Source organism: Ursus americanus, chromosome 6 (genome assembly GCF_024610735.1).
Source record: "Ursus americanus isolate L20-20 chromosome 6, mUrsAme1.1.p, whole genome shotgun sequence".
NCBI classification, from domain to species: domain Eukaryota; kingdom Metazoa; phylum Chordata; class Mammalia; order Carnivora; family Ursidae; genus Ursus; species Ursus americanus.
The window spans coordinates 29,182,416-29,208,910 of record NC_142132.1 but is presented as its reverse complement, the minus strand read 5'-3'; the positions used below and the strand labels follow the sequence as shown (position 1 = coordinate 29,208,910).

Here is a 26,495-nt window from a genome sequence, read left to right as displayed (position 1 = left end):
CAGTCCCAGTCACCTCAGGTGACTGCCCCTCACTGCCACCTCGGAGGACAGGACGTTAGATATGGTTCTGCCCCCCTTCGCCCCCACCAGCTGTTTCCTTAAAAGAAAAGATGAGTCTTTGCATGAATTTTGGCTCAAGACTGAAGACACGGAAGGCCCAGCTGCTGTTGGCAGGTCAGAGACACAGCCTGGGTGCCTCGTCCGGCCACGTGCTTCTCTCCTCCCCGCGGCAGACGCTCCCCAGTTCCAGGGCTCCGGTGCTCTCTTGCCCTGTGGTGGGAGCTTCTAGGCGACAGGAGAGGGGCCGACCCCCTCAGGCAGTGGTTCTCAACCCAGGGCACACAGGGATCCGCTGGGGAGTTTTTGTAAACCTCTGCCTGGGATCCGCAGGACTGAGTGACACGAATCTCTGAGGTGGGGCTGAGGCGGGAGTCGGGAGAAGCAGGGTGTGAACGGGCAGGACTTCGAAGCACCAGGAAGAGCCCAGGCATGTTCGGCTTGAACAACGACCACAACCAGCATTTATTGAGCACCTGCCGTGTGTCGGGCAGCCCTCACAACCACCCTGAGAGGTGGGTGCTATCCGTCGGAAAGCGGGGAAACGGGTTTAGAGTGCAGGGAACCCGCCCGGAGCTGCAGAGACGAAGGGGCACAGTGGGAACCCCCACCCAGCCAAGGCAGCACCTTGCCTTTGGGGCGGGAAACGGCTTCCTGAGGAAGCTCCTTCTCCACTCCAAGGAAAGCATAAAGGAGGTATCTTCAGACACCTGGGGGCGCTGGGGACTTCCTGTCTCCTGGGGGTAAAGGGAGAGGCAGCTCTGAGAGCAGCTGTCCCAGTTCTAACCTCAAAGCCACCGTTGTTTTTTAAGGAGGTCAAGGGACCCCCCCCACCACCGGCCTCCTTCCTCCCCAAAAGAGAAGGATTTGGGGGTTTGGTACCTGGAGGGGAGACTAGTCTAGGTGGGGGGCTGCTCACCCCCAGCCTGTGCCGGGCCAGCGGCCCTGGCCTAGAGCAGGGGCAGGCGGGAGGTCTCCCACAGGCGCCGGGCCAGCTCGCCAGCCTGCTGCACCAGCACATCTGTGGGGATGACTGACAGGTGCAGGGCCAGCAGCTCGTGGCACTTGACGGCCTCGGCGGGGTGGCTCTTGCTGTAGTAACGCAGGAGCTTCCTGGAGAGAGCGGGTGGGAGTCAGGACCGAGGCCGCAGCAGCCCCTAGATGCAGGCGCCCCTCCCAGCACGGCAGGGGCACGGGCACCTCGCCGGGCCCCAGCACCTGCCAGCGAAGCCTTCCCACCCCTCTCGGACCCAACCGTACAAGGCTCGGCCCTGGGCCACGCCGTCCACCCCTTTGGGTTCCCAGTCCCGTGTGGGGCCTGCCGACGGCGGTGTCCAGGCTACGGGAAGCCACCGAGCCGGCTGGGAAGCCCGAGGGCCCGCACAGACACGGCAGGTGCTGCCAACAGTGGAGCAGCCAGAGACGGGCAGACACCCGGGTGTGCGCCCCCCGCTCCCCGAACACAGGGCTGGGCAGCAAAGAGCTTCCACTGAGGGCTTCGTGCAGGGCATTCCTGAAGGAGGAGTTGGCACTATGGGGGAGTGGCGCTTGTCTGGGCACCCACTGTTCCCAGAAGCCTTGTGAATCAGGGTCACCTGTAGTAGTCTCCTCCCAGCACGCCGATGCAGGTCGAGTCATCCGAGAGCACGGGCACCTCTATGATCTGCAGTTTGTACCCCTGAGGAAGAGGAAGAAGGTCTTAAATGGGGAGGTGGTGGGGTGGTGGAAAGAACACGAGCCTGGGTCGGACATTATGTTCAAGACCTGGTGCAGCCCCGCGTGGTGGGGGCTTGCTGCTTGGACCTCTTTTTACCTCGTTTTCTTTCTTTCTTTTTTTTTTTTAAAGATTTTATTCATTTATGTGACAGAGAGACAGCCAGCGAGAGAGGGAACACAGCAGGGGAGTGGGAGAGGAAGAAGCAGGCTCCCAGCCGAGGAGCCCGATGTGGGGCTCGATCCCAGAACGCCAGGATCACGCCCTGGGCCGAAGGCAGACGCTTAACAACTGCGCTACCCAGGCGCCCCTTTACCTCGTTTTCTCATCTCTGAAGTGGGAGTAACAGCAGCCTCCCAGCAGACACTGGAGGTGATGCATATAAAGTTCTGAGGGTCCTGCCTGGTCCCGGTGTGGAAGCTCTCACTCCCACCAGTGCATGGACCTGTGTCAGGGACCGGCGGGAGCTCAGGAGGGCTGCTGGGAGTGCGACCCTGGAGGTGTCATGCAGGGTCTTGAAGGGCGAGGCATTATCGAAAGGCCCAAGTCTCTGCTTTGAAAGCGACCACAATCTCCAGGGCAGGATAAGGAGGACAGGGGGATGCCTGGGTGGCTCAGTCGGTTAAGTGTCTGCCTTGGGCTCAGGTCATGATCCCAGGGTCCTGGGATGGAGTCCCACAGGGGGCTCCCTGCTCAGTGGAGAACCTGCTTCTCCCTCTGCCCCTCCCCCCAACTCATGCTCTCTCTCTCTCTCTCTCTCTCTGCTCTCTAACAAATAAATAAAATCTTAAAAAAAAAAGATAAGGAGGAGAAGGGAACTAAGATGTGCTGGGCAGCCACCGTGTGTCAGGCACAGCCATGGGCTCGTCTCCTTGCTCACATGGGCCCCGTGGGGCCCGTCCTGCGGGCGAGGAGGTGCACTCAGCCTGCCGGGGGCTGCCCAAGACGTCGCAGGGGCAGGCAGCCTCCACAGCTGGCTCTGCCCCCCACAGCCCTGTTTCAGTCTGTCCCTCCATCGGGCTAGCCACACACATGAAGTCCTGCCTCTCCCTCACAGCTAAGGTAAAGGTCATACACACATCCTGTGCTCGGAGTGCAGACGGGAGCCTGTCAGCCAGGAGAGCTGAGTCTGGGTTCTGGCTTCTTCATTCACCTTGGTGGCCCTGGCCACGGAGTTTGATCTCTAGGCATCAGTGTCTCAATCTATAACATGGGGCCAATGATCCCCACCCCAACCATGGCACAGGCTGGGAGGACGGGAGGTTGTGAGAGACCCAGGAAGCAGCCTGCACTCTGGAAGGTGCTGGCCATTGCTCTCGCCGCAGAGCGAAAGCGGGCTGCTGCCAGGAGCGGGAGAGGGCAGAGCCCGGTGGGGGTGGAGGGAACGTGAGGGGCAGAAGGAATGGAGAGAGCTGGAACACTGACTCAAAGTGACAAGTGAGGAGAAAACAAAGAGAAACAGGAAAGAAAGTGAGAGAAACAGACAGCGAGCTCCCATCTGTGCTTACGCTGGCATAACACTGAGGTCTAGAGAGAGAAGTACCAGGCCAGGAGGCCGTACTGTCCTCTTCACCTGGGGCAGGTTGCTTAACTGCTCTGAACCTCAGTTTACCAGCCTCTACAATGGGAGTGACACGTGCTGTGCTCTGTTAAGAGCAGCTGGCGGTGCGGAAGCGTGCGTGAGCAGCCCTTCTCGCGGGGCATGCGTTCATGCACTCCTGTGCGACCCGGGCCCTGCCTGCAGTGACAGCACGAGTCTTTCAGACAGCTGCTGGAGGGGTCACAAAGCGCACCTGAACACGGGACCTCTGAGGTCTGGGTCCCAACGGCTGTGCCTCCCTGTCAGCTCCACTGGGGATGAGGCAAGATGAAGAGACAGACAGACTGAGCGCAGTGCAGAAGAAAGGGATCCCGGAGTGAGCAGAGAGGAAGGCACTTCGGGACCGTCCTGTCCGGGGCCCTGGCCGCACCCACCATCTCGTTCTCGAACCACAGGAAATAGGAGAAGCAGAAGTCGCCCTCCCGGAACAGCAGCGTGGCGTAGCCTTTCTGCAGGTACCTGCGTGCCAGCCGGATCAGGGACCAGACCTGGGGACAGGCGGAGAGCGTGCTCGTGGCGGCCCCGACCGCCTCCCCACGGCCCATGGGGTGGGCCCTCTCCCCACAGCGGGCCCAGGGCTCAGGCTCCCGCCTCTGGAAGAAAAGCACTCGGAGGAGGGGCTCCTGGAAGGCCAGCGGCTGCTCCGGCTCACCTGTTTTCTTAGCGCTGGGGCACGGCCTGGGTCAGAGTGGGAGCTCAAAAATAAATCATTATTGGGGGGGGGACAGTAACTCTACTACGCACAGAACCCATAAATTAGTAAACCGATCATTCGGCCCTAAAAATAGCCAAGGGCACTTAGTTAACACAACAAGAGACGAGGGTGTGGCCACCCGTCCACCCAGTCCCCTCCAGAGCCGGGCATCTCTGGCATGGGGTCTATGCCAGGAAGGCACTGTAAAGCGTGTGAACGCAGAGTAGCCTGAGCCAGGCATGTCCTCTGCTCCAGGGGTGAAGTCCCAACCGCGGCTCACCGAGAGGTCCGACAGAAACACAGTGACTGAGGGACAGTGTGTCGTGGATCCCCTGGGTGACATTCTCTCGCCTAACCCAAGGACTTCCCGATGCTGCCTGTGACCCGCCCGAGGGAGGACAGCAGGGACAGCCTGACTCCTCCGTGTCCCAGGGCTGCAAACGGCCCGATGAGCTCTCTCACCAGAAAGCTCAGCGGAAGGCACACGTGATTCAAGGCAAAGCTGACCACAGCGTAATGTCTAATGACATCTGCAGATACGTGGATCTGCTGTATTTTCAGGAAAGCAATTTGACAACGTGTATCAATAACCTTAAAAACATTCCTCCCATTTGACTTAGTGATTCCATTTCTGGGAATGCGTATGGAGAAAATCACCAGAGACGAGGACAAAGATGGATGCGCCAAGGTGTGTGCCGCAGAATTATTTACAACCGCGAAGCCTGGAGCCCACCTAACTGCTCGACGTTGCGGAAATGGCTGAGGAAATTATGCTACGTCCACATGATGGACTACTGTGGACTTGTTAAAAATCATGTTCATAAAGAATTAATGACACGAGGAAATGCATCAGATAGAAAGAGAAAACGTGGGTAAACACAATCGCATGGACGGAATGATCCGCGATTATGACCAACGGCAGAAAACTGCACAGAACAATGCAAAGAAAGGCAGCCAGGGAACCCCAACGATCTCCAGAAAGACGGCCGGAGAGGCTGGTACCAGCAACTGCTCCGTGAAATCTGTCTTCCGTGCCACGCACCGTGCTGAGTCTCTAACCCGCAGCACCTCACGCGTCTGCAATTGTTGCCACTCGCCCACGGACACTCAGACTAAGTAATGCCCCGGGGCCACACAGCCCGGCCTTCTGTCACCCTCTCATTGTAACTATTAGCATATACTTTAGACGAATCGATCTAACACCTATTTATACCACACTACCTACCACATACACCGTATGTAAATATACACGTACCAGTTTGCCCTGAAGCAGTCTGTTAAAGAGAATACAAGAACGCCCAGGGAATGCTTCTTTAGCACAAACCGCCTAGTGTTAAATCCTGTGTCCAAACTGAATGACCTTGTGTTTCTTCTTTCCATTTGAGTTAATTCAACAAATACTTACTGGGATTTATTTATGCCAAGCACAATGTTAGGCCCTGGCGATTTCCCCCTCTGATCTCACTGCCCAGACACGCTCCTTCAGGCTCACTGGAATACACCCAGGTGCCCCCCCACATCGACTGAGGCCCATGGGGCCCTGGGTGCCAGGACCCTAGAGTGATGAGGGCCAGCTGCTATCCTCAGGAGCTTGCAGACCAGCTGGGCAGACCCTGACAGAAGAGGACAGTAATGTTTAAGATGGGGCGTACTCAAGGGCTCAGGGGAGCCCCAAGAGTGGGGGGCATCGGTCCTTCCTAGACCGGGGTCGGGCCAGCACGTCTCATCTGACGGGGGTGAAGAGTTACTTGGGCGGGGCAATGGTTACCTTGGTTCTGATGAAGGTGGCCAGCGGCCCCCTGCCCAACTCTGAAGAAATCCTTTTACTGCTGCTGAGGGAAGGGGCCACCATCTGGCCAGTCGTGCGGTCCACATAGATGAAATGCACCAAGCCTGGAAAGTCTTCTAGGTAGGTGAAGGTCGGAGTTAAGGTGTTCCTAAGGACCAGGGAGGGTGCCCCTCCGTCCTCCACCTAGGCTTCTGGCAAGGCGAAGCAGTGGAGGCCGGAGGCCAGGCCTGCCGTGCCCACCTCTACCCACAGTAGCCATGTCAGCCAACCTCCTAGGGTCCCCGTTTTCCCGGACCTCTTTACCTCTGAACCCCCAACCCTGTGAAATTCTACAGTACACTGTATCCCTTGACCCTAGCACTTCTAACCTGGGGAGTTCTAGACCCAACAGGAGTAGTGAATGTTTGTATTTGATCATTTTCAGGAGGGATGCGTCTCAGTCACATACACCGTGAGGCTCGTGTGAGAGCAGAGCTACCTAACGAATGAACCTAGCTGACCGCCCAACCCACAGACCGCAGCGTGGTTTTGTTCATCTCTCCACACTTCGCCCTGTGAAACTGGAAGGTTCCCACTGGAGAGGGAACAGCCAACATGGCAGGGTGGTTGTCATTCCTCTGTCCCATGTGCCCTGTCATCCCCCCACCCCCCAAAGGGCCTCTGTCATCCCTTTCATCTGCATACTGAGACCTTAATACAGGAAAAGCTGCTTTATATAAAGCTCCAGGGAAAATCAGTAGTCGAAGAAACTAGTATTCCATAATAAAAGGGTCAAACAGGTCTTAGATAAGGTTTTTTAAACAGGGGTAAACGTTTTTGGTGCAGGCCTTCTCAGAGCCTTCATGTTCCACCGTGTACTGTGACTTCTAAGGAGGACATGGCCTCTCAAATCTACCTGACCCCAGGTCCCCTGCATCTCCCGGAATACCTGTTGCCATTTTGCTAGCTGGACAATATCAACATGAACAATCCCCAAAGCTTTTACAAAGTCACTGAAGGACAGCAGGGATTTGTGAAATTTCAGTCCTGTCCTGGAGCATTCCTACAGACAAGACACCCACGGCAAGATCTCCTACTCTTCTTCAGAGAAAAGACGTGGAGGTGATGGAATACATCTGCTCCTTCCCAAAAGCCCAGAGTCCTACAGAGTGGGCAGGTGTGGGGGACAGACAGACGCGAGGGGCTCGGGCATGAGGATATGACACCATGGTGACGTTCCTCCTACTCTTCACCAACAAGAAGTCCTTCCAGTCCGTCAGCTTCTCTCTGCGGGGAAGCAGGGAGGCGGGTGTGGTGTGGTGCCCCAGCTCCCGCTCCCGCTCCCGGGGGCCACACCCACACTTACTGCATGATGCTCTGGACCTTGTCCTGCAGCTGCTGAGGCAGATGGGCCCCCCCCCGGCCCGGAGCCGTGGTCAGGAAGCTGAGACGGTAGATGGCACAAAGCTGCCGCTTCACCTTCCCACACGCCTGGAGCAGCCTGGCGCCGGGAGAGGGGAGCATGAGGGCGGGAAGGGCCTGGAGGGCGGGATGGCCGCGTGCGAGCCGCGGACACAACACACCTAGCACCGCGCTTCATCCCACGGGTCACCCCTGCTCCTCGCCGGCGACAGACATTGCTGCCGAAGGACACCCTTGCCCTCAGAGACACGGGAGGCAACTCCTGGCATCTCGCCCCCCCCCCCCCAACCATGGTTTATTTCAGCGAGAAATGAGGGGAAGTGCCCCCTTCCGGGCTGAAGCCGTGCGGGAATCTGAGCCCTCCGCCCCACGCTGTCCTCAAGGCCCTCTCCCCCACCTGCAGCCCCTCTGCCTCCCAGCCTCCCTCCAGCGTCTGCGGGCCAGGCTCCGCTCTCCTGGGAGCCCCTCACCCCCCAAGTGCCTTCCTAAGCACCCTCTCCCTCTTGGCCTGGAGGAACCTGTCCTCTGTCCCAACGACTCCCCCCATCCTCAGAGCCCTCCACTCACTCCCAGGACGAGCCGGGTTCGCTCCTGGAGAAAGCCTTGCTCTTGAACTCCAGCCAGGTGCTCTGTAAGACAGGGGACAGGTTGGCTTCGTGATGATGGCCCCACAATGAGGTCCAGGGGAGACTCTTGCGATGTCGGGTTTGGTGAGCGACCCGCGGTCTCAACCGCTTCGGTACTTAGGCTCAGCACGCAGCTGCCCTCGAGGTCCGAGCTGGCGCTCTGGCAGGTCCCCCCAGCTCTCTGCACCCCGCCATACACACCGTTCTCTCCACTCAGAGGCCATTTCTTTGAAGAGCAGTTGCCGTAGTTTCCGTGTGGCAAGCACTGCGCTCGCTGCCTAGCGGGCACAGACGCATCAACTAATGCTGTCGGAGGGACAGGCGAGTGCCCCCAACAGGAGCGGACACGGGGCAGGCGCTGGGGTCTAGGGTGAGGCCCTGGCAAGCTCCTTAAAGGGGGACTTTGCATTCTACCCCCTTGCTCGCTGTCATGGCCCGAGGTGCTCCTCAGAGCAGAATCGGGTCTGTGTGGGTCTGAGCTTCGCTTGCTCGCTCTGCCTCCTCCAGCCCTTCTTCTTGTTTTCAACGCACGTGTACGGCAGCCACGTGACTCTCGGCCTCTTGCCCTGGGCGACCGGCCACTCCCGAACTCCTGCTGGGCCCCGGCAGAGACTGCGTGCTTCTACTGTTTAGGCCTCTCCGGACCGCGTCTCGGACCTGGGCTTGGGTCCCTCGAGGCAGGGGTAGGGATGTCTTGCACTTCTGCGTGAGCTGCCACACTGTGAGGGGCGCGGGGTGCAGGCTGCGGGCCTTCACTGCGTCCTGCAGTCAGGCTCGGGTCCTGCTACTCGCCCGAATAATCTGAACCCTGGTTTCCTCACCTAAAACACGGGAATTCGAATTCGTGTTCTGCCAAACTCACATCAAAATGCTCTGAAAATACTGCTAAGTTTCCGTTGTCACTTCATGATGGGGAATCAAGGATCACAGGCCCACGGTGGGGCAGGGACAGGGGCAGGGCCGTGCCCAGAACTCTGGCCCCGCCCCCAGTGTGGAAAGAACACACCGGCCACCTCGGCCCCGCCTCCTCTCCCAGAGGCCACCGTATGTGGGCATCGAATCTCACCTGAATCTCTTGTCCCCCGCGATTCTTGACAAACTTGTCCATCCTCTGACGCAGGTCCCCCATGAGGGGGTGGGACCGCAGGGTGGTCCCGGCTTCCTGCCCCTCCTTCAGCTTCTTCTCTAGTAGGGAAAATGCGTCCAGCAGCTGGCACAGGACGAGGGCCAGGGGGCTGCCGGGGCTCTGAGGGAGGAAGCACAAGGCAGGAGGAACAGGGGAAGCCTGCGGGAAGCTGTCCAGGCCGGGCCTGCCGAAGTAGGTGGGGGTCGCTCCTACCTTGGTCAGGAGCACCATGTTGATGCCCGGCCACAGGGGCAGGCAGTAGGCCGTGTGGGGAACCATGGGGCAGTGGCTCTCCTTCACGCTGGCATCCAGGAAAATCCTTCTGGGGCCGGAAGCGACTGGGGAGTGAGGGACCAGCATCTGGAGGGTGTCTTCAGCTATCTGCGGAGAAGAGGAGCTGTCCGTGGGGGGCTGGGGTGGGGGGAGCTGCCTGGCCTCTGCCTCACGCATCCACCCATGGTCGCCCATTCACGTCCTCCCTGTGAACCACAGGGGTAAACACTTTAGCTCCCCAAATCCAGTTCTTCAGTCCTGGTGCTCTGTTACCACAGCCCCAGCAGCTCCGGGACCGCTGCTGCTGGTCTCCCTGTGTCTTCGGAGCCCTTCTACCCGGAGTCATGACTCGATGGCAAGCAGGGCCGTGGGGAACAGGAACTCGGGCGGGTGGTGGAAAAGAGACTAAAAGGGCAGAAAGGTCGGGGGTGGGGGGAGCTCCTTCCCAGACCTTCACTCAGACAAAGGCATGTCAATAACGCTGTCATTCTACCCAACCTCAGAGCATCCGGACAGCCTGGCCCATGGGGGAAACTGAGGCATGGAAGGACTAAACGAGCAAGATTCCAGCCTTACTAAATAAGTAAGAAAGGCTTTAGTGGGGAAAACGTAGAGAACTGAAGAAATCACCAGAGATGCCCGAGACCTCCTCTGTCAGGATGGCACGGCAGTGTTAGATACGACAGCCAAGCAACTGGCAACAACGTAAGAGCGGCGGTGCGGGTCTGCTGAGTAAGTAACGGAGGCACGGGACCGACTCTCGCCCCTTAAACACCCGTGCGGAGTAAACGGGAACGTGCGTAAGGAGAACAGTGGAACGAGGTACATGAGGATTCCAATTTGGTAAAAGAAAACGAATACACGTAGTGTGTAAATACACATACACATGTGTATGTGCACATACATGAACGTAAAATCAGAGTGGAGACAGAAGCAAACACCGCCAATCCTAACAGTTAATATCTGGGGGAAGGATTAAGAATGCCTGAGTGATTTTTATTCCTTTTCATACTTGTGTATTTCCCAATTTTTCTACAACGAATATACTTACTTCCTAATTTAAAAAAAAAAAAGTCATCACAAATTAAATTGGACTGTTAGCCCCGACAACAGTGAGGAGGGGGGTATTCCTCAGGAGTTGAGGTCACACTTCGCCCACCACCCGCCCTCCTGGCCCCGGCCTCTGGGACGAGCTCTGGCCCCCTCACTGACCAGCCTGGAGGTGGCAGCAGGAGGGCCGGCCTGCGCGGAGCTGGGGGAGGAGACGCCTCAGAGTCCCCGTGCCCACTGCAGCATCTCAGGTCAGCCAGTGCCTGGAGGACTCTCCCTCCCCTGGGAGAAACCCACCTGGACCTGGGGAGCATCCGTGGGTGGGGTGCCCTCATCCAGCCAGACGGTGCTACCTACAGGACACAGGTGAAAAGATAACATAAACGACGTGAAAACGTGAACAGCCCAGCAGCGCGTCAGAAGGGGAGGGTGGGGCAGAGCACCTGGCAGGGGCAAAGGCACTTAGTAGGGGCTGGAGCAGCCAAGGAGAGCAGCTCCCCCCAAGGCCGGCTGCTGGGTGCGAGCTCTTGAGATGTACCTGGCAGCGGCGGGGGGTGTGCCCCTCCTTGGCCCCCCTGAATCCCCTCCTTGATCCCACGCTCTCATCCTTCAGGTCCCTCTCCATCTACCACGGTGCCTCTTCCCCAGGAGGCAGCACACTTATTCAATCAGCAAACGTTTACTAAGCACCTACTATGCACAGGAACTGAGCAGCTTTCCTTTGCCAGCAGAGCTCAGAGAAACTTACTGAACCCATTACATATTTGAAATATTACATGTTGGTAATAATATTGTTCTCCCTTATGTTTCATTGCAAATAGCTATCATTTGTAATCACGTTTCTCTAGGGAAGCCCGCTTCTACGTTTTGAACACCTGATTTACAAATGAAAGAGTACAACTCAAGCCATTTGTAAGCGCTGAGTTCCAGGCAGTGACATGGCATTATTTACAGCTCTGAGGCATAAAAACTAACCACTGAGAAAGAGGCCAGGAGGACAGTGATGAATGAGGGAAGGGAACAGTAAGAAGGAAAAGAAGCTTTGATGATCACCCCAAAGCGGTGTTTCTTGATGTGTTCTGGGCTCACGGAGAGCTCAGAGACCAGACGACAGCTAGGACCCCGGCCCCAGAGACATGGACAAGCATCCAGGAGCCGGTGCGTGATCTCAGGCGTCCAGGCTCCTTGCAGCCCATCCATGGACTTAAAGTGAAGAACATCTGACCCACTGGCTTTCAACTGGTGAGACCTTTTGAAAATCTTGATGCCCAGGCCACGTCCCAGATCAATTAAGCCCGACTCTCTGGCACACAGAGGCTTCAGCAGTTTTTAAAGACCCCTAGGTGAGCCCACCGCGCAGCCGGCTTAGAACCGTTGCTCTAACCTCAATCTGTGCATAGGGCTGGTTCCCACTCTGATGCTCACTGGCCTCGCAGGGCAAGTTTCTAGAAGTCTGCATCTCTGGGTCCCAGCCCGCAGACTTCAGCTTCGCTGGCCTGGCTGAAGCCGCCTGGCTGATTCTCTTGTACAGCCAGGGTTGAAAGCCAGTGACTTAAGGACACCACACGTAAATTCCTTTCAAATCCCAGTCCCTGAGAAGTGTCTTCTCCTGAACCCCTTCTATTAGGTGACGTGAACATACGATCCTTCCTTCTCCCCAAGAACGTCAGAGGTAAGTGTGATGTCCATTCAGAGGGACTGCAACAGCACAGACTCTGGCTTATTTTTTCTTTCAGCAATGTTGTCTATTGTTTTATTAGGAACATTTTGAATATTTTTCGTTTCTTTTTATTGTTTACCCACCCACATCGTCTGGAAAAACAGGTAAGGTATGGAAATTGAATATTTATATTTTAAATCATTATACTTAAAGTCAAATGATTATTACTTAACTTTAGTTACTTATTGATAACCAACAAAAAAAAGGCAGAGAATACACCTATGGGAGATGAAATTTTAAACGAAATCAGCTGGTCACACAGAATCATTCGAGCGGTCGCGCTTTCAGGCTGGTGCTGGCGGGGGACAGAGGAGGACCTGCGGGCAGCATCCTGTTCTCCAGCCATCTGGGTGTCTGTGCCTGGGCCCCCCCCCCCCCAGGCCTCACCTGAGCTCTGCTCGCCGGGGGAAGGAGCTGGTGTGAAGTACTCCTCAGGCAGGGAGAAGCTGTCAGTCTCCTGGGAGGGAGAAGAGGGCATCTTGGGCTGAGGGCTGGGACAGCCTCTCCTGAGGGGCTCCACCCTGGGCCCCGCTCCCCTCCGCGCAGCAGGTGCACAGCACGCACGGTTGCAGAACTCCTCCTGGCCCGGGCTGTGGATGCAGGGCTCCAGGCCTGCTGCACGGGGATGCTCTCACTGCTCCGTGGCTTCCGTGGAGAAGGCTGCCATGGGCAAGGGAGACCTAGTTAGAGCTCCTTTGATCGGCTCCTCCTCGCGGCGCCCAGCACGTCCACACACAGCCCTCCAAGCCCTGTGCCTCCCACCACCACGCAGCCCTGGCTGGGCGTCCTCACTTTCCACCGAGGTTTCCATTCCAGGTGGCCTAGTCTTTCTCCAGAACCGCCGAAATTCCAACACACTGACAACCACACCGCCACTGACAATGGGGACGGTGTCGGTGAGGACGGTGGCTAGCACCTACCGAGCACCTCAGACAATGCAGGGCTCTAGGTAAACTGTCTCCTCTACTCCAAACGACCCTTGTCCCTTTGCACAGATCAGTGAATCAAGGCTTAGAGCAGCAAGTACTCCAAAAATCTGCACTTTTCACACACTAAACCACATGCATTCTAGAATTCCTGTTACATCTGAAAACAGCAGGAAGTCAAGGCCAACCCAGAGCCCAGAACTGTGATGCAGAAACACAGCCTCCCAGGTCGCCTGCCCAGCACTCTCCAGACTGGGTTTTGGAGCTGCCCGGGAAGCTGGACCAAGACCTGAGGGTCGTCATCCTCCGCTGTGCTCTCGCTGGGGTAGCGATCCTGGACCAGGAGAATGAGGGCGAGGAGGTCTGCTGGGCGCAGGGAGCTGGCACTGTGGCTGCAGAGAGAGCAGGCAGCAGTCAGCACGTGCGGGCGCCCCCTGCAGGTAACGGCGGGCGCAGGGCAGGCAGGTTAAGGGAGTTTGGAGCATGGTCCCTGCTCTCGAGGAACTTATGAACGTGTCAGCTGGCTTCGTCCTTCTTGGAGAAAGACAAGGTACAAATAAAACCGATCAGTTCATTAATTTTTAAGATAAAACTTGGTGTGTTGAAAAAAAAACCCACCAATGAGAAACCATCCTGGGGACCAGTCACAGCCTATAGGGAAGTTCTAGAATTCAGATTCGGAGACAGTGTTCCAGGAAGACCTAATTCAGAGAAGGGAATGAGCTGAGAGGGTCAAGAACTGAAGAGTTAAGGAGGCTTCAGGGAAGAGACGGGTCTTGAAGGTCGTCTTGGCTGGGGAGGTGGTGCTTTTCAGGTAGAGAGAATAAGGGGCAAGGGCAGGAGGCTGGTGGTCTGGGCCACCGGCTGACGGGACCAGGGCTCACCTGGAGTAGAAGGCCAGCAGCTTGGAATGTACGAGCAGGAAAGCGTGCAGGGCCTCCTCGCCGGCCCTCTCGGGGCTGGAGTTGACAGCCTGGATGACGTGCCGCTCCAGGGCCTCTATGCACAGCTCACAGAGCTGAGGGTGAATCAGCCTCTCCACAGCCTGGCGGGCAGGGAAAGGAAGCCATGTCACCGGCCGCCGGGCCCTGGCTGGTGGGTATATTCGCTCAGTCCATGCTGAACACATGTGACATGCCAGACACTTGGGAACAGGACGACTAGGGCCAGCCTTCCTGGGGCTTATGGTCTGGTCACTAGACTCTAGTGGGCGAGACAGACAGTATGCAAGGAAAGAGACCAGAGAAATGCCATCTCCAATAAGTGCTGTGCAGGAAACACCTGGTACGGAACAGCACCTACGTGGGTAGGGTGTCTAAGGAAAATGCCTTGAGGAAGTCACCTCTGAACTGATATCTAAAGAACAAGAAATCCTGTCAGAGAGAGTGGAGGGGGAGAACGCTGCAAGCCGGGAACAAAGCATATGCAAAGGCCCTGAGGTGGGAAGAGAGTTTAGAGCAGTGCTGCCCAACTGATATATAAGGCAAGCCCTATACATAATTTAAAATCTGCTAGTAACAACATTTAAAAAGTAAAAAGAAATAGGTGAAATTAATTTTAAAAAAATTATTTTACCCAATATATCTAAAATCTTATCATTTCAACCTCCAATATAAAAGCATTATTAATGGGATGTTTGACACTGTTTTTGTACGAAGTCACCAAAATCCAGTGTCCGTTCTGCACGCACAGCATAACTCAACTTGGACGGACTAGATTTCATACGTTCAACAGCCAAATGCAGCTAATGACTACCGAACGGCACAGAATCAAATGTCCGGTGCTGCTGGAATGGAAGTCCCGGGTGGCCAGGGCACAGGGAGCGAGGGCAGAGGGGCATGCAACGAGGCTGAGGCGAGTCCCGCAGGGGCAGCTCATACACGGCCTGGTCAGTTCTGGAAGGAGTGTGGATTTTACCTTAACTGCATTAGGCCACCTCCTATGAGAAGCCCTTCCTGATGTCTCAGAAAGAACTGACCATGCCATCCCCTGTGCCACCGTGGATTTGGGTGGGAAACGTGGGAAACCCAGCATGGCAGCACCCGGGATGTTTTCTTGTATTTTCAGGGATAGATGTACGGCCGATTTCCTCTCAAGGGCAGCGACGGTGTCTTTATTCATCTCTGTTCCCGGGGCCTGGCACACCCGCAGCATACGGTAGGTACCATACATTTATCAGAGGAGTGAGCGGAGCGTGGAAACGAATCCTTCAGATCTATTTTCCAGTTCACTAATTCTCTTTCTAGTTATGTCTCATCTACTATTTAACCCACCCCTTGAGGTTTTTATTCTAACAATTATGTTTTTATTTCTAAAATATCTACATGGGTTCTCATCTAGCTTTTACATCTTTAAATATTTCAAAGTTATTTTATATTCTGGACCGAATAATTCCAGTATATCAAGCTCCTCGGGATCTAAATCTATTGGTGCCTGGTCTTCCTCTCACTCGTGATGGCTCGTGCCTTGTGCGTCTGACTGTTAGTTGTGAGCTATTTGCTTGTGCTGAACCTGTCCTCTAAAGCAGTAGCTTTCAAAGTGCAGTTCCCGGACCGGCGTAATCGGCTTCACCAGTAACCTTGTCAGAAGTGTAGATTCTAGAATCCCCACGCCACCCCCACCATGAAAAAAGTGAGGCCCGACAACCCTTATCTCACAAGCCTTCCAGATGATTCGGATGTACCCTGAGCGTGAGAACTGCCACTCGGGAGGAAATCTTGTTTGACTCTACAGGGAGCCAGGGAGTGGTACCTGCAGCGACCGCCTGAGTTCCCAGCTCGGGCCCTGATGTGGGAGTCTCGGGCTCAGCTCCCCAGCTGCTGCGGGCCTAAGTCAGGGTTCTGGCTGCAGGGTTATCACCCTCTGCTCTCAGGCCATCTTGCCTTTAGTGCTGCTTATTTTTTACTACTTTCCCTGCTAGTTTCAGCTCAATGTAATTTCTGGGGGGGAGGGGTGGTCAGAATTGAGGGAGCTCTCTTCAGAATTTCCGTAATTTACAATGAGCCCAAAACTGCATTAAAAAGTCTGTTTTATCTAGGGTCTCACTGTTTTACTGCAGGGAGCCGATCAGAGTGTCTAAGCCACCATGCGGCCACAGTGAGCAACCCTCTAAGGGAAGAGGCTGAGGGTCTATGACCTCACTCACCATGGGGTGTGTGGGACCAAACACGGCCTGAAAGCTCCTCAGCCCTCTGACCCGACCCTCGCGTGGCCCGAGGCCTCCCGCGCCCAGCAGTCACCTCCACAGCGAAGCACTGCTCCCGCTCCCGCAGGCGGCCGTACGTCCGCAGCAGGCTCTGGAAGTGCTCCCACACCTGGACGCGCCGCTCACGGTCCGGGGGCCGCAGCCTGGGGGCAGAGCAGGAGAGACCCTGGAAAAGCGGCCTGTCCCCCCCTTCAACCAAAGGAGCAGGGTCACCGTCAGGGCCGGCGAGCTCACGTGACTCGAGCGGCAGAGCCCCCGCGCGCAGAAGGCCTGGCCCAGGCTGCGCCCTGGCCGCGGAGTGGGATGGGCACGGAGCCAGGCGCCCGAGCCGACCGCGTCACTTCCCGGTCTCCCTCACGCGCGGACAGACGGCACCAAGCCAGCCAGAGAGACCGGGGACGGGGCCAGGAAGGAGCCGGGCAGGGTACGAATGCGCGGCTTCAAGAGGCCGGCCGCCTGCCGCACGGCCTTGAGAGGGTGCTTGGCAAAGGACCCAAAGGGGACCGCAACAAGGACTCACTCCTTTCGGACGAGCTGGCCATCCACGGTGACCAGGCCGAAGTGCACCTCGAAGAGGTACTTGAGCACGCAGAGCTTCTGCCGCAGGTCGCCCTCGTCCTCCGTGTGGTCTCCGTTGATGGCAACGAACAGGCATTCTCCAAACTGCAGGCGGAAGGGGCTGGTATCAGCCAGCGCCAGGGGACCCCTCACCTGGCCTGACCTGGAGGAGAGCGAGGGGAGGCCTAGGTCCCAGGGGATTTCGATGGGGCACCTTCTGCCTTCTAAAGGAGTCTGAAGTTCAAGGTAAGGGAGAGGCACGCGGACAGCCCATGGCACTGAGGGAGGAGGAACATGGGCCCTGGGGCTACACACTCACCAGGTGAAGGACGTATAGATAGTCGCCATTTTCCGTCGAGAAGCAGGTGTATGTATCTGAGAGCTTCTCCAGCATGGTCATGGAGGAGATGATGACTGGGGCCAGGAGGGTGCTGAGCTGGTCCTCCAGGGCGGGAAGCTGCAAGAGGAGAAGCAAGTAACACCGCTTAGAGCGCCAGACCCTGGCGACAAAGGAACGGACAAGACCCAGGCCTCGCTGGCAAGGGTGTCCATAGTTTTAGACCTGCCTGGAAGGTACCGTTCTGACAGGGAAGAGGGCAAGAGGAGACTGCCCCCAGCACCTTGGGTAGTCGTTAGAAAGGGCTGGGAAGGGTCAGCCAGCTACCTGTGCCATTTCAGCTCTGAATCTAGAAGGAAACGTTAAGGACTTAGGCCACATCTCTGCAGGGGAACGTTTGGGGCATTTAATGGAGAACTGACCAACTCTAAGGAAGTTCTCTGTGTCCCGAAGTCCATGCTTTTTGTTGCCGTTCGGTCTACGTTGGGGGAATGTATCCTGAGGTCGATGGTCAGGGACAGGGCAAGGCGCTCACTACAGCGCCATTTACAGCAGCCAGCAACTGTCAAAACCAGAAGTGCCCAGGGCCAGGGAGACAGTTAAAGAAATAACAGCTCAGCTGAATGATGGAAGAATATCAAGCCACCTAAAATACTGCAGTGTTTCAACGGCATGGAAAATTCCTCTGATGTTACGTTAAAAAAAAATATGAATGGTCTGTATTTTAAAATGCACAGAAAAAATTAAGTATTGAAAAAATATTAAGAAAGTCAATGCCATGTTGTTAAAGTTATTTCTTCTGGCCCAGAGAGTATGAGTGACTTCCCCCTCCCTTCATGCTTCTGCTCTGCCCCGATTCCCATAACAGGCCAACTGTCACTTTCATGAGCTCTTCCTCGAACCATTCTCTCTGCCCTCCAAAATCAGGAACAAAACAGAACCAAAGAGAAACTGGACAAATTTGTTGGCAATCCACAAATAAAACTGGCATAAAGCCACTAGAAAGGTCACCACTCGAACCCTCCTCATTGGAAGGGGAAGAAAGGAGAACAGCTGACCTTCCCCACAATGATCTGGGGAGATGTGACTGAAATACGGAGAAAGCTGCACCCCGACTTTGAGCTTGTGAACTCTGAAAGGAGGGGAGTAAGACCTTGCCTTGAAAAGAAAAACCGGCAAGCGGCCAGGGGCAACGTGCAGCACTGACAACAGGAGCGGGACGCAGCGCCGTGGTGCGGATTTCCTTCCAACCCACTCGGCTCAGGATGGATCCCGACCCTCCTCGCGGTGGGTCCGGCTGCCCCGAGTCTGTCAGTCAAGCTTTCGCCGTGGTTCCTGCGCACCCCCCGGGCCCCGGCTCAGATGGCCCCCTCTCCTGACCTCCTCGCCACCCTGCCCCCGTCACTGCCCCCCAACACCGTTTGACTTCTTCGGCGCATTTAACATCCCTGAACCCGTGTGTTTATTTCCACTCCGTTCACTGCCTGTCACCCCTCTGTAGCCCTAAGTTCCGCGAGAGCAGAACCCTGTGGCTACGTTCACTGCTTCACCCCCAGAGGCTGGCGCATAGTAGGCTCGCAATTAACATTCGTTGAACGACTCTCCCTCCGCAGAGGCACGCGTTTGTTGAATTGCTCATGTGCCACCATTTTCCTGAACTGTCACGAACAGGCTATGTTAATAGAAAGTCACTTAAAAATCTAGATTGTGTACAGCAACTCGTTTTTAAAGTACTGGCGTTTTCTGCAGGTGTAGCAAGATTTTTTTTTTTTTTTAAAGGTTGGGGAAGATGAAAATATTTGGCGTAGGTAGGCAGAGTGTAAAGGAATTACTATTACTTGGAATTATAAAGCAGTACATTATCTTTGAATGGCTTTTGAATCAATGTTTCTATTTATAGGAAATTATCCTAAGGAAATAATGAGATGTGGGATCAAATTCAAGCATAAATGTTCCCTACAGCAATAGTTTCAGCAAACTAGAAGCAATATACATGTCCGGTATGGGAAAAACGGTCAGATAAATGATACTTTTATTTATACCCAGGAATATAATCCATTAAGATTTATGCTTTTGAGAATATTTAACAAAAAAGAATAATGCTTTTGATATAATGGCAAGTGGAAAAACAGAAAATAAAGCTGTAAATGTGGTATGATCCCAACTACATATAGAAGATAAAGACCCAAAGGAAACATATAGAAGAGCTAATGGCTCCGGTACTAGAATTATGGGTCATTTAAAAACGATTTCTCTGTATTTCCAAATTTCCTACAATTAATTCATGTTATTTATAGAATCGGGAAAAATACGTGTTGTGTACATAAAAAATAAAACTTGAAAGGCATTTTTTCTTCGCATTAGTCATTGGGAACTGAAAAATCAGGATTTTGTTGCCGTACACAGTTTTTAATAAAGAGGAAGATCAACTATCAGAGACCTTGCTTCTTTTGTTTGTTTTATTCATTCATCACCTATACACTCAGCGCCTTTCTGTCAATATTACGGCAGGCTCTGGGGATAAGAGGTCTACTGATAGTTGGCTTCTTCAACTGACCTGATTGAGATAGTGATTTAAGAACGAAAATATTTTAAAAATTCTTTAAAAAACTATATGTATTGGGGCACCTGGGTGGCTCAGTCAGTTAAGTGTTTGACTCTTGATTTCAGCTCAGGTTATGATCTCAGGGTCACAAGATCGAGCCCCGTGTCGGGCTCTGTGCTCAGTAGGGAGTCTGTCTGAGATTCTCTCTCCCTCTCCCTCTGCCCCTCCCCACTTGCACACACTCCCTCTCTCTCTCTAAAATAAGTACTCTATAAAAAAGAAAGAAACTATATGTGTTGACTGCTAAAAATAAAAAAGCCTAACAGACATGTTTCTTAGGCTAAAGAAAACCACTAGAATGTCATGATCTCTGATAGCTTTAGTCCTAAAGACTGTGACAAGAATATTGGTGATATTGGGTGGATTAAGCTGTTGATGTGGGACGGGCTCAGCTGGTGATTACGCCCAGTAGAGTGAGAAGGGGAGCGGGAGGCCACCAGTTGGGGCTGTGGCAGAAATGCCAGGACTCTCTCTACCGCTTTCCCTGCAAAAATGTTTAATCCAAAATTCATCTGGAGAAAATTTTCAAAATAAATCACTCCTTTAAAATGTAGAGTAGAAATTATGAGTGACAGTGACAACTATCTTCGAGCTGTACTATTTCAGGGCTGCCCTGGATGTCCAGACGCAAAGATAAACCTTAATCCATACTTCACATTACATACAAAAACTCAAAGGGGATCATTAGACCTAATATAAAAGCTGAAACTATAAAACTTCCAGATATAGAATAGGGAAAACTCTGTGATCTTGGGTTGGACAAAGACTTCTTAGATATGACACCAAAAGTGTGATTCCCTAAAAGCATAAAATGGATACAATGGAGTTATCAGAATGAAAAACTTCCGCTCTCCACAAAACACTGGTTAACAGATGTGAAGACAACACACAGACTGGAAGAAAATATTTGCAAAACACTTACCTAATAAAGGACTTGCATCCAAACTACGTAACACTCTCAAAACTCAGTAAGAATAATAAGAAATAACCAACCCAATAAAAAGACGGGCAAAATTTGAACCCACATCAATTAAAGAAGATACAGAGGGCAAATAAGCACAAGAAAGGACGTCAAAATCATCAGCCAATCGGACATGAAAATTATAAGACAATGAGATCCCAGGAGACACCTATTAAAATGGCTAAAATTAAAAAGACCAGAGCAAGTGTTAGCGAGGACACGGAGGTGAAACTCCCATACGTGACTAGCGGGCTCTGATACGGTACAACCCCGCTGGCCAAACCTGGCCGTTTCTTACAAAGTTTAACACATCCCTCCACGGTCGAGCCCTTCTACCCTAGGTATTTACCCAAGAGAAGTGAGAGGCGACGTCCGCACAAAGACCGGCACGTGAATGTTCACATCTGCTTTATTGGGAAGAGTCAAAAACGGCCACAGTTACCATCAGCAGGTACGTGGGTACACAAAGCACGGCGTGGCGATACCACGGACTACCCCCCGCTCAGCCACGAGAAGCCACACTCCTGACACACGCTACAATGGGGATAAATCTGAAAATCACGCTGAGATAGAAGCCAGACCACAACCAAACTAAAACACACTGTGAGTATACACTGTACGGCTTCATTTACATAAAAGCCTAAAAAATACAAATTCCTCTTTTGTGGCAGAAAGCAGACTGGTGATTGGGGTCACAAACTTTTGGGATGATGAATATGTTTATTTTATTGATTGTGACAGAGTCACAGGTGTGTGTGTGTGTGCACGTGTCTCAAGTTGTACCCTTCGAGAATGTTCAGTGCACGGTATGTCCACTATACCTTAATATAGCCGTTTAAAAACTGACGTGTTAAGCTTATGCTGAACTTCTTAGGGAGAGAAAAATGAGGACACCAAATTCCTCTGCTGTGTCCTCTCCCTCCTCCTCCTGCTCTCATGTAGCCTGCTGAGCCCTGGTGGAGTAGGGGTGAGGTCACTAACTGGAGAGCGTCAGGAGGACAACCTGTGAGGAGCGGCAGCGGGGTGTGCAGGACTCGGACCACACGCACACCACCCTGTCAGCTCCTCGGGCGGGTTCTCCCACCTCCTGGTACTTCTGTGCTGTCCCTCCCATCGCCCTCCTGCCCCGCACTCACCTCTTCTCCCTCATTCTCTGAGCGCCCGAACTTCAGCCGCAGACTCTCGGCAAACGCCTCATCTGTCCAGTAGAAGAGGACCTCGGCACCTTCTGTGGCCACCAAGACACACTTCATCTGCCGGGGAGAAGCCAGGTCAAGGTCACCTCCCAGCCCCTTTATCCAGAAGCTCAGCCCGAGTAACGAAGGGATCGTAACCCCAGCAAATAGCCACTGAGCCCTCCCAGGGCACCGGCCCCACGACAGGGCCCTGCCTGCTGTGATTTCGTCGCACCCTCATGGCCACCTGACGAGGCAGGAACCTTTAGTTACTCCCACTTTCTAGAGCAGGACTTAGCACAGCGTGGGGCCCCTGGGATCGAAACCCAGGCCGAGGGCTGGGGCTCTGGCTTCCATATCTTCCCGCGCCCCTCGCCAGTGTCAAGACTCATCACGGGCCGACCTGCAGCCACGTGCGGCAGGACCCGCTCCTGATCCGGACAGAGGAGCCACTGCCCGCGGGAGGCGGGCGGTGTGGGGGCTCGTGGCCGTCACGTTGTACGTGTGCCGAGACACGACAACGACCAGGACACTCTGCTCTGACTGCCCTGAGCGGATGTCCAGTGTCAAACAGGATCACAGCATCGTGAGGCCTCGGACTCGGTGACACTCTTCAGGATCCCCTATGTGCCCAGCTCTGTCGGTGACACTCACTGAACTCGCCCCCATCTCCAGTGGGTTTTTCAACTCTGACTCCGAGTACCTGGCCTCAAGGTGGTTCCGCCGCAGTGAACAAAGAATGCAGCCTATCCCCACGGAATCGCTAAACACAAGGCAGAGATGAGGACAGCAAAGGAGTGTGAAGTCAAGGCTGCTGGCTGAGGGCACGTGACATGGAAGAGCCGCTCCGGGACCCCCAGCTGAGTGTGACAAAGACCGGGCTCGAGGGGCCGGCCTGACGGGAAGGGAGTGTGTGTGCCGGGCAAAAGTGGGCTACAGCATGGAGGCTGTGGTCAGCAGCAGGGGACCCTGGTGTGAGGTAATGAGGGCCACTCCTCGGCCGAGGCCAGGAGAGGAAGGGGCCGATTCAAGGGGCTGAGGAGAGTGGTAGGCCTTGAGGGCCGCCTGGAGGCAGTGAGGAAGGAGAAAACAGGCAAAGGTGACATCAGGAGGCAGGGCTGGGGCAGGGGGTGGGGAGGACAGGGAAGGCTCAGTCACAGCCTGCCTCTTGCTGTGTACCCCGCATCGCCCCAGAGCAGCCCCCGCGTGGGTGCGGTCGGCCTCTGTTCTGCCCCCTGGTCAGGCAGGGTCGTCTACCTTGGCAAGGAGCACAGCGGAGCCTCCGCACAGCCAGAGGTTCAGAACGGGCTGCAGCAGACAGACTCGATGACCAGCTCAAGGAGAACAGCGCAGCATCTCGGGTCCTGCAAATGCTTAAAACAGAGAGGGCATGAGGGCGAGCAGAGCGAGCCCGTCATCTGACTGCCGCCCATCTCTGGGAGGACAAGCTGGCAAAGGACTCAGTGGTCAAATGTCTCTCTCCGGCCCTTAGGCAGTCTGCTCAGAACAAACAGCCAGGAGGCAGGGGGTGCCCTGTATCTCACCCACCCCCACCCTCAACGGAGAACACGAACCGGGCCAGCACAATCCTTTGGACATAGCAGGGGCCCACAAATACTAATTCCCACCTACTGTTTCCTTGCGGGCACTCTCATTTTACCGTGGGTCACTCAGAGCCCTGGTGTGGTGAGCAAACCCTCCCTGAGCAGCCCCAAGGATGTTGCTAGAAGTGACTGGAGACAGCACAGCGCACCCCAGACCCACAGGGAAGAAGTCCCAGAGAAGGGAGGGGATATCCTGGGACATCAAGTAAACCAAAACAAAAGGCGCCAGAGACCCGGTTCTAGTTTGGACTTGGCCAAGGCACTTCAACCCGAGCCTCCAGCCCCGGCTCTCCTCCCTACAGGGTGACAGGGAAAGCCAGAAGGACCCGGCGGAAGCCCTTAGCACACTCTGCTTGCTTACACAGAAACGGGCTTCCTTTCCCTTGTTATTTCCCAGCTTCCCTTTGTCAAATAACACGGTGAACTAAACTGGCTCCAGAATCGTTCACATTTTGAGGATAAAAGGCAGGAAAACATAAAGCTGTCACCTAATTCGGAAACCAAAGGTTGTAAGAGGCAAGAAAGGGTACGCAGGGGCTCGGCATGTTTTGCAGCATAACGGAGACTTGCGACATCACCGGCGTGACTGGCCTAATGACACAGTCCCCGAAAAATGGAAATGCTAGGTTCTACTGTTTATTCCAAAGGACTGTTGGAAAGCGAACCTCGCCGGCGTCATCTTGTGACTTCCCTGTTCTCTCTATCCTGCTCTGAAGAGGCAACACAGGCCTCACTGGAGCTCCAGATGGCGCCGGGCCAACCTGGGGAAAAGCCGCGGCCGCGTCTTCACCACCTTCCCCAGCAAAGCGCCCTAAGGCCGCCGCGCCGGCCTCCCAGCAGCTCTGTCTCGGGGCCTGGGCTCCGTCCGGGCCCGGCCTTGCCCCTGCCGGGCTGCAGGACCCGGGAGAGAGAATCCGCGGGGCGCCCGCCCAGTTCCTGCGTGCCCCGCACGCCACAGTGTATGCGGCACCCCGACCCCCCGCGAAGCTCACAGCTACCCTGGGAGGAAGGCCCGGCTGGGGGCGCCCGCCCCACTCGGCGGCTGCAGAAACTTAGGCTCCGAGAGGGGCAGCGGCGGGCCCCAGGCCAGAAGGGCGGGGTCCGTGCGGCCGGGGTGGGGCCCGCCCCCACTTCCGGGAGGGCCGCGCGGGGGGAAGGGACCCCGGGAAGCCCCGCCGCCCACGGAGGGGCCCCAGGGAGCGGCTGTCGGACGGAAGGCTAGGCCCACGTATCGGCTCGCCGCCCTACCCCGCCCAGGCGCCCGGGCTCCGTGGGCGCGCTTCCGCGTGCGATCACGTGACCGCTTGCGTCAGCGCCCCGCCCAGGGGAGGGGCTGGAAGCGGGTGCCGGGTCCGTGGGTTCGAGTCCACCCCCCGCCAGGCGTCGCCTATGCCGGCCGGGCCTTTCGCCCAGCTCCACCTCCCGGCCGTTCGAGTCGGGGCTCCTGCCGTTCCGCGGCCGCTTTCCTCCAGTCGTCGAGGAACGCGCGGAGGCCTGCGGAGTTGGGAGTGCTGCCCGCCGCCGTCAGGGGCACCTGCGGCGTCCGCCACTGGGCTTGACCCTCGGCGGGCTGTAGCTCAAGCGATTACCCACCGAGGCACTAGGGACATGTCCATTGTCGCCCCGTTTCACACTGGGGGAAAGCAAGGCCCAGAAAGAAGAAATAATTCGCAGAGGGCCCGAGTTAGGATAAGAGCCCCGGTCTCCTGGCTCCCGCGCGGCCCTTTCCAACCCTCTGGCTTTGCTGAACCGCAGTTCCCGAGCGAGAGCAGCGTGGACTGTTTTCCGTGGCCTGGGGAGAAGTCAGCCCGCAAAAGGGCCCGGCTGCCCCCACAGTGCCAACGCTGGAATTGCTTTATAAACGTTCTCAATCCATTTGGGAGGCGGGGTGCACATTAGGGGCTTTGCGTAGAACCTTGTTTTCAAGATTTTCTTAAATTGTGTGTTTGGAGTGGCTGAAGTGCGGGGCTGCTGATGAGGATCATGGAACGGAGTAAATCACCTCCCAAGTCACCACTCATTCCCTTGGCGCTGCCTGGGGGCTTTGGGCGCAGCTCGGCAGGGCATGAGTTGTGGGGACTGGCGGGGGCCCTGCAGATTGCACACCCCCTGGAGAAAGGCAGGGACCGGGAATTAATGCCCCCACCGCCCGCAGACAAAGCGAGCATCACTATCCGCACCCCCCCCCCCCAACAGTTCCCTCCCTCCCGCCCGCCCGCTCACCTTAGGGCCTGCAGCTTCCAACTCGCCCTCTGCTGTGCAGACCCGGGACAGGCATCGCTCTCCGCAGCCCACAGTTGACATTGGTCTGGCTGTGCGCTCTTCCTCCTGCTATTTTCACTCCCCTGGTTTCTCTCCTCTGTCAGACTCTTCATAAGCACGAATTTCAGTGGTTGAATAAATTCCATCAAACAGATATGCTGCCATTCTTCCCTCTGACTGCTAGTAGTTTCCACTTCCCACCGGCACTATAGGAGGAGGGTCCCAATGCTCCACATCTGCGCCAACCCTTGTTATTGTCTGTTTTTATTTAGCTGTCCTAGTGGGTGTGAAGTGGTGTCTCCTGATTTTGATTTGTTTTCCTAATGACTAATGGGGTTCAGCATCTGTTCGTGTGCTTTTTGACCATTTATATATCTTCTTTCAAGAAATGTCTGTTCAATTCCTTTGCCCATTTTAAAATGGTCTTTTTATTATCAAATTGTAAGAGTTCTTTATATATTCTGGATATAAGTCCCTCAGTAGATCTATGATTTGCAAATTCCCCCCCCCCCATTGTGTGGTTTGGTTTTTTGCTTTCTAAATGGTATCACTTCTGGCACAAATGTTTTCAATTTTGATTTAATCCAATATACCCATCTGTAATTATATCCAGGCTTTTGTGTCCACATAAGTTTTTATTTTACTTGGGTAAGTATTTAGGAGTAGGATGATGGGCTGACTGATAAGTAACTGTATGGTGTGGGCTGTATGGTAAAGTGCCTGCACCATCTTACACCCCTGATAGCACTGAGAGTTTTCACTGCTCCGTAGCCTCCTGAGCACTTGGCATTGTCCTTTCTTGATTTTAGCCG

The 26,495-nt window shown here is 55.0% G+C and overlaps 1 protein-coding gene across 13 annotated transcripts; it reads right to left on the bottom strand.

Moving 5' to 3' along the window:
• Nucleotides 1-492: 492 nt before the first annotated feature.
• On the bottom strand, nucleotides 493-24,684 carry HPS1 (HPS1 biogenesis of lysosomal organelles complex 3 subunit 1). Of its 13 annotated transcripts, none has more exons than XR_015724757.1 (20): nucleotides 23,075-24,662; nucleotides 21,779-21,895; nucleotides 17,059-17,196; nucleotides 16,702-16,844; nucleotides 16,216-16,324; nucleotides 13,861-14,021; nucleotides 13,266-13,368; nucleotides 12,615-12,710; nucleotides 12,438-12,507; nucleotides 10,628-10,683; nucleotides 9,221-9,388; nucleotides 8,948-9,127; nucleotides 7,823-7,884; nucleotides 7,200-7,334; nucleotides 7,056-7,120; nucleotides 5,834-5,979; nucleotides 3,746-3,859; nucleotides 1,653-1,735; nucleotides 940-1,170; nucleotides 493-794 (listed from the first exon to the last, which is right to left on the bottom strand). XR_015724757.1 is itself a non-coding variant. In XM_087862817.1 (20 exons), exons 3-20 carry the CDS (start codon nucleotides 21,893-21,895, stop codon nucleotides 1,008-1,010), a joined length of 2,109 nt encoding a protein of 702 aa, XP_087718943.1. In that variant the 5' UTR covers nucleotides 23,075-23,190; nucleotides 24,670-24,684; the 3' UTR covers nucleotides 493-1,007. The 13 variants fall into 13 exon arrangements, 11 of the variants coding, with proteins under 11 accessions (XP_087718943.1, XP_087718944.1, XP_087718936.1 ...); XM_087862817.1 differs by adding an exon at nucleotides 24,670-24,684 and having other exon boundaries at nucleotides 493-1,170; nucleotides 23,075-23,190; XM_087862818.1 differs by adding an exon at nucleotides 20,992-21,046 and having other exon boundaries at nucleotides 493-1,170.
• Between the last annotated feature and the right edge of the window lie 1,811 nt (nucleotides 24,685-26,495).